Source organism: Myotis myotis, unplaced genomic scaffold (genome assembly GCF_014108235.1).
Source record: "Myotis myotis isolate mMyoMyo1 unplaced genomic scaffold, mMyoMyo1.p scaffold_m19_p_44, whole genome shotgun sequence".
NCBI classification, from domain to species: Eukaryota; Metazoa; Chordata; class Mammalia; order Chiroptera; family Vespertilionidae; genus Myotis; species Myotis myotis.
Genome location: NW_023416351.1, coordinates 1,284,598 through 1,297,805, shown reverse-complemented (window position 1 = coordinate 1,297,805; position 13,208 = coordinate 1,284,598). Strand labels below are relative to the sequence as shown.

General features: G+C 59.7%; 1 protein-coding gene across 3 annotated transcripts in view; it reads left to right on the top strand.

Annotated features, from left to right (window-relative positions):
- CAMSAP1 (calmodulin regulated spectrin associated protein 1) overlaps nt 1-13,208 on the top strand; it is a 30,414-nt gene that overhangs the window by 15,005 nt on the left and 2,201 nt on the right. For 2 of the 3 annotated variants that reach the window (XM_036306931.1, XM_036306930.1), the window contains 12 exons: nt 411-552; nt 5,091-5,230; nt 5,311-5,407; nt 6,219-6,396; nt 6,756-6,847; nt 7,280-7,364; nt 8,104-10,426; nt 10,797-10,933; nt 11,167-11,375; nt 11,605-11,707; nt 12,540-12,655; nt 13,044-13,162. In XM_036306931.1, coding sequence (XP_036162824.1) covers nt 411-552; nt 5,091-5,230; nt 5,311-5,407; nt 6,219-6,396; nt 6,756-6,847; nt 7,280-7,364; nt 8,104-10,426; nt 10,797-10,933; nt 11,167-11,375; nt 11,605-11,707; nt 12,540-12,655; nt 13,044-13,162 — 3,741 coding nt within the window. Of the gene's footprint in view, nt 1-410; nt 553-5,090; nt 5,231-5,310; nt 5,408-6,218; nt 6,397-6,755; nt 6,848-7,279; nt 7,365-8,103; nt 10,427-10,796; nt 10,934-11,166; nt 11,376-11,604; nt 11,708-12,539; nt 12,656-13,043; nt 13,163-13,208 lie in introns of those variants that run through there. The other variant, XR_004967245.1, reaches the window with a different exon arrangement.

The window sequence follows — 13,208 nt, the reverse complement described above, 5'->3', positions numbered from 1 at the left end:
GAAGCCACTTGTATGTTTTTAATGGCCGGGCCGGCACGGGGAACGCTGCCAGCACTGAGCACAGTGGCTGCCTCGGGGCTTCGAGTGACAGGACGTTCACACTTAACTTGTTTCTCCTCCGCGTGCAGCAGCGGCTCTGCAGACGTGCCCGCCCCTTTGCCGGCACCTTAGAGCGAGACGCCGCTGCCTGAGCGGCTGATGACTGTCAGCCAGGGTTGCCACCCGCGCAGTTCCCAGATCTTGACATGTGGGTTCTGGGCAAAGTCTGTAATCCCGACATTTTGAGCGTTTCCCCTACAACTGCCTTGTTCCAAGCATCATCCAGCGCACGGCGCTCTCACCCAGCCTGCCTGGGCCGTGGGTGGGAGTGGGGCACCTCATGTGTAGAGTCTGCCTTTTGTCGACCGCAGGTGCGCTACCGCCGAGAGCACCTGTCGGCGAGGCAGCCGCCCTACTTCCCGCTGCTGGAGGACCTGATGCGAGACGGCAGCGACGGGGCCGCGCTGCTGGCCGTGGTCCACTACTACTGCCCCGAGCACATGAAGCTGGACGGTGAGTGCAGCACGCCCCTGGCACACCCACGTCCTTGGTGCCCCGGGCAGGAGCTGCGTGGAGACGGCTGGGGATGGAGGCGCAGTGCGGACGGCACCCGCTCTGGTCACGTGGTGCAGGCGCAGGGATGGGTCTCCACTCGGAGGCCTTTATTCTTAGAAGCTCTGTAATTAGTGCTCATTTGAGGGAGAGGCTTCGAGGGCGTCAGCACCGCTTTCTCAGGTGTCGCCCGTGGTGGTCTCTCCCGCGTGCTGCCGGCACCTCCGGGACGGGTGGCACTCGGGTCACGGCCCTCGCCCGTGGCTCTGCTGCTTAGGCTGCCCCAGGTTCAGGCGGGTGGGCCAAGCTTTGTTTAGCTTTACTCAGCTAAGCCTGTGTGATTTGGGCTCAGGACTAGTCATGTGACTGTGGGAAGGCCCACATCTCACAGGTGAGGGGACTGGCCTGTGCAGAAGGTGGGCCCAAAGGTGCCTGTGTGGGGAGTGCAGTGAGGCCTCCCCAGGAGACGGAGCCCCCCACTGTGTAGGAAAGACCTGACCCTGAAAAGCCAAACTTGAGAACTTTGAAAGAAAATATAGGACAACAGTTTTATGACATTGTTGTTGGGATGGATTACTTACGTAAATTACAAAAAAGCACAAATAATAGAAAAGATTCTTGTATTTAAATCAGAGGTCCTCAAACTTTTTAAACAGGGGGCCAGTTCACTGTCCCTCAGACATTCCACACGTGCGCACTGCGGGCCCGGGACGCGTCGGCTGCTAAGCAGGACAGGCAGCTGCGGCAAAAACACCCAGCGGGCCGGATAAATGTTTTCAGCGGGCCGCATGTGGCCCGCGGGCTGTAGTTTGAGGACCCCTGATTTAAATTAACCATATTAAAATTCAGTGACACGGGACATTATAAACAAACTTGTGATAAACCGTATCCATGAGAAAGTAGTTGTCAAAGGATCGTCACACAGCCCTTTTGTAACCGTCTATATATATAAAAGGCAAGCGACTGGAACAACCTGAACGGCCAGAATGACCAGTCGCTATGACACGCACTGTGGCCGGCCAACCAGCCCGATAGGAGGCGGGACCAGCTGGCCAACCTGCCGCGGCCCCTTCCCCCGGCTGCCCAGCCCCCAATCAGCCCCTCTACCCCAATCTGGAGCGGGGCCAGCTGGCCAACCTGCCGCAGCCCCTTCCCCCGGCCGGCCCAGCCCTGATCGGCCCTGATCGGGTAGGCTGGCCGGACCCCACCATGCACAGATTCATGCACTGGGCCTTTAGTCCTATATAATGATCCTCCTGTATAACAAAGGGGTAATAAGCAAATAGTCTGAACAGCAGAACAACTGAACAACCAATCAAAGCGTAATATGCTAAGGCTGCTCAACCACTCGCTATGACGTGCACTGAACACCAGGGGGCAGACAGTCGACCAGTCGCTATGACAAGCACTGACCACCGGAGGCAGATGCTCCGACTGGTAGGTTAGCTTGCTGCTGGAGTCCAGCCGATCAGGACTGAGTGAGACGGGCCAGACACACCCTGGAGTCCTCCCGCGGTCCCTCCCCGGCCCCATTGTGCACCAGTGGGGTCCCTCACCCTGGCCTGTGCCCTCTCACAATCCCAGACTCCTTGTGGGATGTCAGAGAGCCGGTTTCAGCCTGATCCCACAGACCACTCCCCTTGGGAGGGTGCCGGACGCAGGGCTTTCCCAATCAGGACTCGTTGGGCCTGAGCCCACAGCAGGCACAGTGGGGCCGGGATGAGCAGGAACAGCAGGTAGGAGCTGCTGGCAGCGTTGGACTGCGGGTTTTGGCCCGATCCCTGCAGGCCACCCAGAGGGACCCCACTTGTGCACAAACTCGTGCACTGGGCCTCTAGTCTATATATATATATATATATATATATATATCTCTATATATATATGGCTAATTGTCCGTCCAACCAGTAGCTATGACGTGCACTGACCACCAGGTGGCAGACGCTCAACACAGGAGCTGCCATGACGTGCACTGGCCATTTAAAAATAAACAGCTCCACGGACATGGCACCGACAATCCAACACTTCTCTTCCCCCAAGTGGCACCCCACCAAATCACAGCCGACGCTGCCAAGACCCCATGGCGCAAAATGCGGCCCCTAGCCCAGCCTTAAACGGTCATTGTGGGTGCTGGGTAATGACATCACATAGCAACGCCTGGCTTCCTCTCCCTAGCGACTAGCCTCCTTGCAGTTTCTTTAGCCCAAGAACACGACTTGCTTTATTTATAGCTAGGTGCAAACATTTCACACTGTAACCAAATGTCTGTGAAGCTTTTTCCCGTGCCTCATCTCATTTGATGCTCACAGACGTCCTGGAGAAGGTAGATAGGAGACTCAAAACGGGCATTTAGAAAGCTTAGAAACTTGACCCGACTGAAAAGAAATGGTGGACCTTGAAAATGACTTCAGATTTTTCTCACTGCGCAGAAGATAGTCAGACACGGCTGCAGTTGAATAGTTTACCCTTTGTTCTCCCTGTGTGATCTACAATAATAATCTGCTTCGTGTTGATATTTACTGCTGTGTTGCTTACAATTACCTGAAAGAGAAGTTGGGGTGCTTCACTGGGCTGCAAAAAGTTTAGCTAAATCAGAAAGCGGGTCTAATTAAGCAAGTTTATTCTATACTAGAGGCCCGGTGCACAAAACTTTGTGCACTTGGGGAGGGGGTGTCCCTCAGACCGGCCTATGCCCTCTTGCAGTCTGGGACCCCTCAGAGGATGTCCACCTGCTGGCTTAGGCCTGCTCCCGGGGGATTGGGCCTAAGATGGCAATCAGACATCCATCTGGCAACCCAGGAGCCCTCAGGGGATGTCCACTTGCCAGCGGGGAGCAGGCCTAAGCTGCAGTCGGACATCCTTAGTGCTGCTGAGGAGGCAGGAGAGGCTCCCGCCACCACCGCTGTGCTGGCAGCCATCAGCCTGGCTTGTGGCTGAGCAGAGCTCCCCCTGGTGGTCAGTGTGTGTCATAGTGACCAGTCATTCCCAGTCGTTCTGCTGTTAGGGTCAATTTGCATATTACCCTTTAATTATATAGATACATAAAAGGCTAAGTTGACTCACACGTGCGCAATACATATAAAGCCCTCATTGTCGATCGTGAATTTGGTTGGGACTTCTATTATAGAGAAAGGGTGGATAGCGATATTAAAATATTTCTTCTAATTAATTTCCTTTCATGTGCACGAATCTGTGCATTGGGACACTAGTGACACATAAAGAACTCCTACAGATCAATAAGAAAAAGGCAGACAATCAGAGCTGCAGGGAGAGCAGGCTTTTCACGGAGGAAGCCAGCACGCAGACCCAGCAACACACATCTCACACCCCCGGGTGGAGGTGGGGCGGTTGGCTGGGCAACCTCGGCATGCAGGTGCAGAGAGCACACCGATTGGTTTTCATGGCATTTCTGTGACAGTGAGAACTGTGCAGTACGCTAGCTGTTCAAGCGAATGCCTGAGTCCATCCCATCGACCGGATCTGGGGGGAAACAATACTGAGTTGAGGGAACAAACAGGCTGCACAGTGCAGGCACATGCCACCAGGAGTGTCAGTGTAAGCGAGCGGCCCGCAGCCTGCTGTTACGGACACACGGTTTACGACACAGCGAATGGGAGGGGCCACGCAACTTGGGGGCGGGCGAGGGCGGCTGCCTAGGGAGCTGGGCTTTGACAGAGCAGCGTCTGAATCACACGCGGTTTGACGGTGACATTGGTTCCACCCGGCACAGGCCCCTGGGGGCTGGTCGCACACGGCTGTAATATTTCACGACCAGAGTTTTTTAAAAGGAACATCTCTTAGCACTAGACATGTGCACTGTTTGTTACTCAGCTTGTGACTGGCTCCCCTGGGAGCGCCCAGTGCAGGGTGTCGCCAGGAACCCAAGCGCCGGAGTCTGGGCGCTCCCGTCTCACCTGCGCACCTTCCAGTTCCTGCGTTTACTTCCTCGGGTCCCTCTGCCACCTGCCTCCCCCCTCCCTCCCTATTTACGGGCAGAGGTCACGTAAATTGTCGCTGCAGCGGCTTCTGACTTAGTCTTGAGCTGTTTTAGCTGTCCTAGTGGTTCCTGCCTGAGGGCCCCCCAAAGAGCACTCCCACCCCGGGGGGCCGAGGGAGGGTGCTGGCAGCCTGTGCCAGTGCTGTGACCAGCTCTCCCGTGCTGTTCCGTGGGCACGCCTGGCATTTCTCAGTTTACGCCCCTCCCCCACACGTAGGTAATCACGCAGGGTGCCCGATGGTCAAACACGCACCAGCTTTCTGCGCATCCTTTCATAAACTGAAGAGGGTGGTTCCTGTCCATCCTGGAAGCCCAGGCTTAAGATTTCAAGTGATTTCTGTGGCTCTTTTTAGAGATGGACAGTTGGGTTCCGATCCTGAGATTCCTCAGGTCTTCCAGCCGAGTGGTTCCTGTCTGTGGTCAGTCACTGTGACCTAAACACCACGCTGCCTCCCGACGCCGTGAAGCAGACGTCCTAGCGACGTCCTTTCTGTTTCTCTGTTAGACGTGTGCTTGAAGGAGGTCACGTCGATGGCTGACAGTCTGTATAACATCCGGCTTCTGAGGGAATTCTCGAACGAATACCTGAACAGATGCTTTTACCTCACCTTGGAAGACATGCTGTACGCGCCCCTGGTGCTGAAGGTAACCATGACTACGGAGCACAGGCTAAAGCTCCGCGTGCACAGCTGCTCATCGCGCCCTGGGTTCTGTTTTTCTCGCAGCCGAACGTGATGGTCTTCATTGCCGAGCTCTTCTGGTGGTTTGAGAACGTCAGGCCCGACTTTGTTCAGCCCAGGGACGTCCAGGAGCTGAAGGACGGTGAGTGGGACGTGGCGGCTGGCGGCGGCTTCCCGTGAGCTTCCTCCTCGGACGCTCCCGAGCGCTCCCTGGCTCCTGGGCAGCGACGGTGCCGGGCGTGAACGGCTGCACCTGGGGGAGAGCCCGGCCTGTCTGAGGGGCCCCGGGGCCTGCTGAGCGTCTGGGAGGCGGGGCCGCTGGGCTGAGTGTGCTGGCTGCTCCCCCCTGCAGGGTCGGGACGCACCCATGTTCCCCAGAGTAAGGGCCTGCGGCCTGGAGACTCAGCTTCCAGGAGGTGATGCGGGCGAGTGCGTTCCTTCCTGTGGTTTCCCTAAGACTCTCAAGAGATTGGCCCAGGGGAACGTGGGTAAAGCAGCCACAATAAATAGGCCTTTTTTCACGGAAAGATGATAAAAAATAAGAAAAAGAAATCACCTGCCCTCACAGCAGATACTTGCACGCCGACAGCAGGTAACCGGCCCCTGGCTGTACAGGAAGCTCACTGCAACGTGAGCGAAGGAACCCATAACTCGGCCCGACTGGGCCCTCCATGACCGTGGACTCCACGTGCCCGTTGCTCACGGAAGGCGCTCACCTCCTCCGTGGTCCCAGCAAACCCGCTGAGGCCTCGCCAGACCCGAGGAGGGACCCTGTCCCAGCTCAGCCTCAGCACTGCACTCACAGCCAGTTTTTTTTTGGAGAAGCTTGGTTTCAAGTAAAAGCAATGTTATTTTTGGTGTTTATAGAAGCGGCAGGGTTTTTTAGATGCTTTTTGCTGACTTAAGAAACTGTGACTCATATGGACGTTTCTGTAAAATTTCTATTTCTTCAGCAAAAACAGTGTCACACCAAAAAAGCAGCCGGCCGCCCGTCCCTATCTCCAACGCCACCAAGCGCAGCTTCCTGGGTGGCCCTGCGGCAGCGAGCCCGGCCGAGCCGCCAGCCCCCGCTCAGCCACCAGCTGAGGGTGGCCCCCGGCAGCACCTGCACCCCGAGGAGCCTGACCCTCTGTGAGTTGTCTGTCGCTTTCGGAGTTGAGTCACGGTGCTCTGTCCCTTTTCTTGTTACACTTCCTCCCAGAGGCAGGAGGGAGGCGGGATGCACTCTTGAATTTTGCTGTTAGAATTAGAAACTCACGTTTTTATCACAGACGGTGACCAGAAGCCAGTCTGTCCCCACCTGCAGTTTTGGGTTACTTATTCCAAATTTGAAGTTCTTGGTACCCTTTTGGTTTATTTCTTTTTTAATTTTTCTCAAAGAATCAGTGAAATTCTTACCTGTGGTGTGAATTGGCGATGGTCTCTGTGGTTTCTTTTGTATTTGCTTTTGACCGTGAAGGTTGCTAACCCACCGATTTCTCTCCTGACAGGGGGAGGGGGGCCTCTGCCTTCAGCCCGTCGCATCCCTTACTGCCCCTGCGGCAGCGGCAGCAGAGGGCGGCACCGGGGGAGGACCCGCCGGGTAAGAGCGGCCCTTCCTCCTCTCCTCACAGCCACTGGCACAGCAGTTCTTGGGGCGCAGCAGTCGGGGAGCTAGTGAGGACTGGGCAGGAGAGAGCCCAGTTGGACCCGTGTGCCATGGAGTCTGTTGTCCTCAGAGAGGAAACACCATTAACCCGTGAACTGTGTGAGGTGCGCAGAGTCGCTGTGCGTGTCTGAGCGAGAACCGAGTGCACTCACGGTGACTTAGAGGTCGGGCCATGTTGTGTCCTGACGCGGAGGGATCACTATTGAGTTCATGTTACTCACCGTGGGTACTGTTGGAAGTGACCTGTGTGATGGTCTGCTCTCAGTGATGCATTTCCGTGAGAAACGGTTACTGTGCTGACGAATTTCAAAGGACATAACCTTGGCTTCCTCCTGCTGATCACATCCCTGCCTCTTCCGCCTGCAGATGAGCGACACCGGTCCAACTCCTTGACCCGCATGGATGGGCAGCCACGGGGAGCAGCGGTAGCGTGGCCAGAAAAAAAACACAGGTGATCCGTGTAAACTGTTCCTTAGACCAGTGGTCTGCAAACTCAGCAGAGCCAAATATCAACAGTACGACGATTGAAATTTCTTTTGAGAGCCAAATTTTTTAAACTTAAACTATATAGGGAGGTACATTGTTATTAACTTAATTAGGGTACTCCTAAGGCTTAGGAAGAGCCACACTAAAGGGGCCAAAGAGCCACATGTGGCTCGCGAGCCGCAATTTGCCGACCACTGCTTTAGACTAACAGCCGTCTCCTGCTGTGGCCTGGACCCCCAGACCCCAGGAGCACTGAAGCCTGGAGGGCATTCGTGGGCAGCGGCAAGGGCACCCTGGCGGGTGATGAGTCAGAGCCAGGTGTGAGGACCCGCCGGGCAATGCCGGGACTTGCAGAAGTGAGGCCGCACTGCTCTTCACACTGTAACTCCTGGGTTTTAGAAGATGTGGTCCTTTTTCATTAATAGGTTTTTTATTGCAACTTTTAATCAGAAATGTTTTAGCTTTAATTTCCAGTATGATAAACATTGATTAGTAAGGATAAACATAAGTAAAAGCTCTTTGGGGTCCTCAGTCGTTTTTAAGGGTGTAAAGAGGTCCTGGGAGCGAAGTGTTTGAGTCGCTCCCTGAAGCCAGCTCTGCCCTCTGCTCAGGGCAGGGGGTCTAGCTGCATCACCGGGGCTCCCAGCCGAGCTGCTGGCTCACTGCTGAGTCCCTCCGGCTGACAGTGGCTCCTCCCGCTGCAGGCCTGCGTCTCAGCCAGCGCCTTTCGTGCTGCACCACACTGCGAGCTGCGACGCGGACCCCGGCTCTGGCGACAGTGTCAGCTTGGCCCGCTCCATCAGCAAGGACAGCCTGGCTTCCAACATCCTCCCCCTGACCCCGCAGAACCAGCCACAAACCCCCGCCCTGAGGGCCAGCGGGAAAAGCCTCCTGAACAATGTCGACATCGAGGACGAGGACGAGGAGCTCATGGCCATCGTTAGGACAAACGGGGCTCCCCACGGCAGTGACCTGGGCCCCACGACAAGTGCCAGGTCTCCCCAGAGACCGGCGGGCCCCTTAGAGAGCAAGCCCGACAGCTTCTTCCTGGAGCCGCTGATGCCGGCCGTGCTGCGGCCCGCCAAGGAGAAGCAGGCGGTCAGCAAGGAGGACGAGTGCGGGGAAGGGCGGCTGAGGGGCTGCACAGCCAGGAGGCCCAGCGAGGGCCCGCCTCTGGGGCGGAGGAAGGCGCCTGGCAGCTGCAGCACTCGGGACCTGAATAGGACTTTCACACCAATTTCCTCCACGGAGCTGTGTGCTGAGGTGGGGCTGCCGGCCGGGGAAGCCCGCGGGGAGCCTCTGGCCAGCGGCAGTTTCAATCCTTCATCTCAGGGACAGTCCCCCGACGGCTTCTTTCTTCACGTGGCCAGAGCCGACGAGGCCCCGGAGGGCAGGCTGCACGGTAGCCGGGCAAGAAGCCCGCTCGCCCGCGACCCGGAACCGTGGGCCGTCCTGAGGCAGGACTCGGACTCGGACGTCGCAGACCTGGAGGAGGCCGAGCACGACTTCCTCGGGGAGGACCTCCCCATGCTGATGGGGCGGTACGCGGGCGAGGAGGAGTCGGCCAAGCTGCAGGAGGACATGCAGGTGAAGGAGCATGAGGACAAGGACGGCGCCAGCGGCCGCTCCAGCCCCTGCCTGAGCACCATCTCCCAGCTCAGCGGCGCCTCCGTGGCCAGCGGGAGCGCAAGAATGACCAGCTTCGCAGAGAGGAAGCTCCAGCGGCTCAACAGCTGTGAGACCAAGTCCAGTACGAGCAGCTCCCAGAAGACCACGCCGGACGCCTCGGAGAGCTGCCCGGCCCCGCTGACCACGTGGAAGCAGAAGAGGGAGCAGAGCCCCGGCCGGCAGGGCAGGGACCACGCCAGCCTCCTGGCCTCGGAGCTGGTGCAGCTGCACATGCAGCTGGAGGAGAAGCGGAGGGCCATCGAGGCCCAGAAGAAGAAGATGGAGGCGCTGTCCGCCCGGCAGCGCCTGAAGCTGGGCAAGGCCGCCTTCCTGCACGTGGTCAAGAAGGGCAAGGCCGAGGCCGGTCCCCAGCCCCTGAAGCCGGAGCCCAACGAGGAGGACTTCAGCGGTGCTGTGTCCAAAACCGAGGAATTCCTGGCTCGGGAGCAGGGCCTGGGAGACGCGGGCGAGTGTCAGGATGCGGACAGAGAGGGCCTGGCGCCCCTGCAGCAGCACAGGCAGGACCCAGCCACGCTGCCTGAGCTGGAGAAGAGCAAGGCGCTGTCTGCGGCCCTCCTGGAGGTGGCCGGGGACGGGCTGGACACGGGCGAGGGGGACCTCTCCATCGAGAAGCTCAATGAGACCATCAGCACGCTGCAGCAGGCCATCCTGAGGATCTCCCAGCAGCAGGAGCAGCTGCTCATGAAGTCCCCTGTGCCCCCTGCCCCTGGGGCCCGAAACAACGCCGCGGACCCGAAAGTCAAGGCGTCCATCCACTTTGTGGAGCCTCTGTCTCCAACGGGAGTGACGGGGCACCGCAGGCCTCCCCGTCTGGGGCAGGGTCGGAATTCCCGGTCGGGGAGACCCGCTGAGCTCAAGGTCGCGAGAGACAGGCAGCAGGGCTCCCGAAGTAAGACCCCAACACCCAGCGTGGAGGCCCTCCCGCACCTGCGGCCCTTCCCGCCGCGGACGCCCCCCGACCCGGGCTGGGACGGGGCGGCAGACCCCGGGAGTGACCCCCCCGAGAAGGGCTTCTTCGACAGCTACCGGCTCCACGATGCCAGCAACCAGCGGGCACTCACCTTGCCCTCGCCCAAAGACGCCAACATCCTGTCGGAGCAGATGAGCCTCAAAGAAGCTCTGGGCCTGGGCCTGAAAGAGGTGGGGCTCAGGGCCCCCGCTGTCTCGGGAAAGGAGGACGTCCCTGTGGACGGGCCCCCGCGGAGCAAGGCCAGCCTCATCGAGGTGGACCTGTCGGACCTGAAGGCCCCCGACGAGGACGGGCCGACGGGCCCCGAGAGCTCGGTGGACCTCAGCACGGACGGCGACCAGAAGTCGGGTGTCGGCTTCTTCTTCAAGGTGAGCAGCTGGCAGCCGTGTCCGGCGTGGCCAGATGACCCCACTGCACCTTAGCGGCGAGGGTGCCACCAAGAACTTCACTCGGGGCCGGGCCGCAGACACAGACTGGGGGGCGAGCTCCTGTTGTGGACACGGGGCTGGACGGGGGAGTCGACAGCTTTGTGAGCGCCTTTTCCATTTGTGTCTTTGGCCTAAAGGTGGGCTGGTTTGTCAGGTAGAAGGAGGAAGCGCAAGTCTGGACTGTTGAGTCTCAGCCTGGGCTGCAGACTGCTGGGCAGATGTGGGGGCCCCTGGGTCGGCTGTGGGGGCCCCGGGGGCGGGGGTGGGCGTCTGGGGATGGTGGCACCACCGCACTGTATCTGTCCTGCAGGATGAACAGAAGGCGGAGGATGAGCTCGCCAAGAAGCGGGCGGCCTTCCTCCTGAAGCAGCAGCGCAAGGCTGAGGAGGCCCGCATGCGGAAGCAGCAGCTGGAGGCGGAAGTTGAGCTCAAGAGGGACGAGGCCAGGTAGCCTGGCTGTGGGCAGGGGGTGCGGCAGGATAGGTAGGGCCAGGCTCCTGTCGAGTTCTCCTGATCCTGCTCCGCCCGGGTCTCTCCCCCGACCCTGGCAGCCGTGTGCCTTTATCCCGCCGCCAGGTGACACGGCACGTGCCGCTGGGCCGTGTGGCGCTGGCCCTCGGTCCCCAGGCACCGCTGCGGGAGGCCGTGCCTCTCACCAGGACTGTCTGGGCGTTTGTCAGGCGCAAAGCCGAGGAAGATCGGATACGGAAGGAGGAGGAGAAGGCGCGGCGAGAGCTCATCAAGCAGGAATACCTGCGGAGGAAACAGCAGCAGATTCTAGAGGAGCAGGGACTGGGCACCCAGAAGGCGAAGCCGAGAAAGCCCCGGCCAAAGTCCGTCCACCGGGAGGAGCCGCGCGGCGACTCGGGAACCAAGTGCTCCTCCACCCGTAAGCGGGCGGGCGGGCAGTGCCCAGTCCCTACGCTGGGGGGGAGGGGGATGACGTGCAGGCGGCTTCCCTGGGCCGGGAGATTTGGCTTCAGAGCTCAGGACGGCACTGGGCCGGGGGGTGGGGGTGGGGCTGGCCGGGGGTGGGGGGTGCTGGTCCCTTTGTTTCTGCTGCACAGACCTGGCGGGACGAACCCCACGTCTTACGAGAGCATTTCTGTCTCTGGCAGCGGAGAACCTGAGCCGGGCCCAGTCGGGCTCCAGCCTGTCCTTGGCCTCCGCGGCAACGACCGAGCCCGAGAGCGTCCACTCGGGGGGCACGCCCGCCCCGCGGTAAGGACAGGAGGGTGCTCTCCGGCCGCCATGCGTGCGCCAGCACCGTCGGCCCCACAGCCACGGTCAGGTGTCGGGCATTGGACGGGGTCCTGAGCCGTGTCCGCCGTCGATGGTCCCCGCAGCCCCATGTGCCGGCTGTCTGTCCACAGCCCCCTCAGCCCTCTCTTTCTTGACCTGGACACGGGTGTGCGGCCGGTGCTTGCTGAGCGCCCCTCAGTGCGGGTTCCCCTGCGTAGGTTCAGGCTGTGCCCTTGGGTGCGAACAGCGTGGGGAGGGTGTGTCCTCAGAGCCGCAGACACTTTGACGAGGGGGCTGTTCACGGCCCCGAGAGTCCCCTGTGATTGACGAGTGATTGGGGAGGAGAAGCTGGGGCCTGCTGGTCGCAGGTCCCCCCACCTGTCCTTCCCTGCGCCCCCTGGCCAGGCCTGTCCCCCTCTGCCATGTCCGGTGGTCTCTTGCCTGAGCTTTGGGGAGGATTCCTCTCAAACTGGGTTCTGGTTGGGTGTTCGTTCCGGGAATGGGTTACCTGAGCTGGATTCCAGCTCCAGCTGCCAGCTCCCTCTGCTCAGCACGGAGACACTGCTGTGGTCAGTGCAGGCCCGTGCCTGCCTCCGCCCGGGCTGCCGGAGGGACTGCCTCTGTGGAGGCGGCTCCCTGCAGCCTGTCCGCTCTGTCATGCGTGTTGGAGGGGCTGGTTTTGCGTCTTCACCAGGTTCATGATTGTGGGGAGCAGACCGCTCAGTCGGTCGTGGTGTCCCCTCCCACTGCCGACGGTCAGGGTGGGAGAGGACGCACGTGACCATCCCTTGTGCCCTGTCCCTTTCCTCAGGGTTGAGTCCCTGGAAGCCTTGCCCATACTGAGCCGCAACCCCAGCAGGAGCACCGACCGGGACTGGGAGACGGCGTCCGCCGCGTCCTCCCTCGCCTCCGTGGCCGAGTACACAGGTGACGCCTCGCCCGCCCCTTAGGTCATGGCACACCCTCTCGGGGTAGCGGGCGCATCCACATCTGAGAACTGCGCTGCCTGTCACTCCAGCGGCCTGGGGGGCGGTGACAGGCCTGTCAGCGTGCACAGCCCGGGCCCAGGCGTGTCCTAAGCCTTTGGAACCTTAGATTTTAAAGTTAATTCCTGGCTTTGTCTCGTTTTTACATCAAAGAAACTGACGTGAGGAAGGGGATTAATGATCAACAGTGGTCTTTTCCTTCGTTTATTTAAAAGTTTTAACTCAGAATTCTTTCAAACAAACCACTTCCAAAATATCTCGAGCATCTGACGGGCCTCGCGCTGCCCCGCGCCCAGGACGCTCACGCGCCGTCTCGGCCGTTCTCCTAGGTCCCAAGCTCTTCAAGGAGCCCAGCAGCAAGTCCAACAAGCCCATCATCCACAACGCCGTCTCCCATTGCTGCCTGGCCGGGAAGGTGAACGAGCCGCACAAGAACTCCATCCTGGAGGTGAGCGTCGCGTGTCCCCAGGTCCCATGGGAACCAGGTGTCTGAG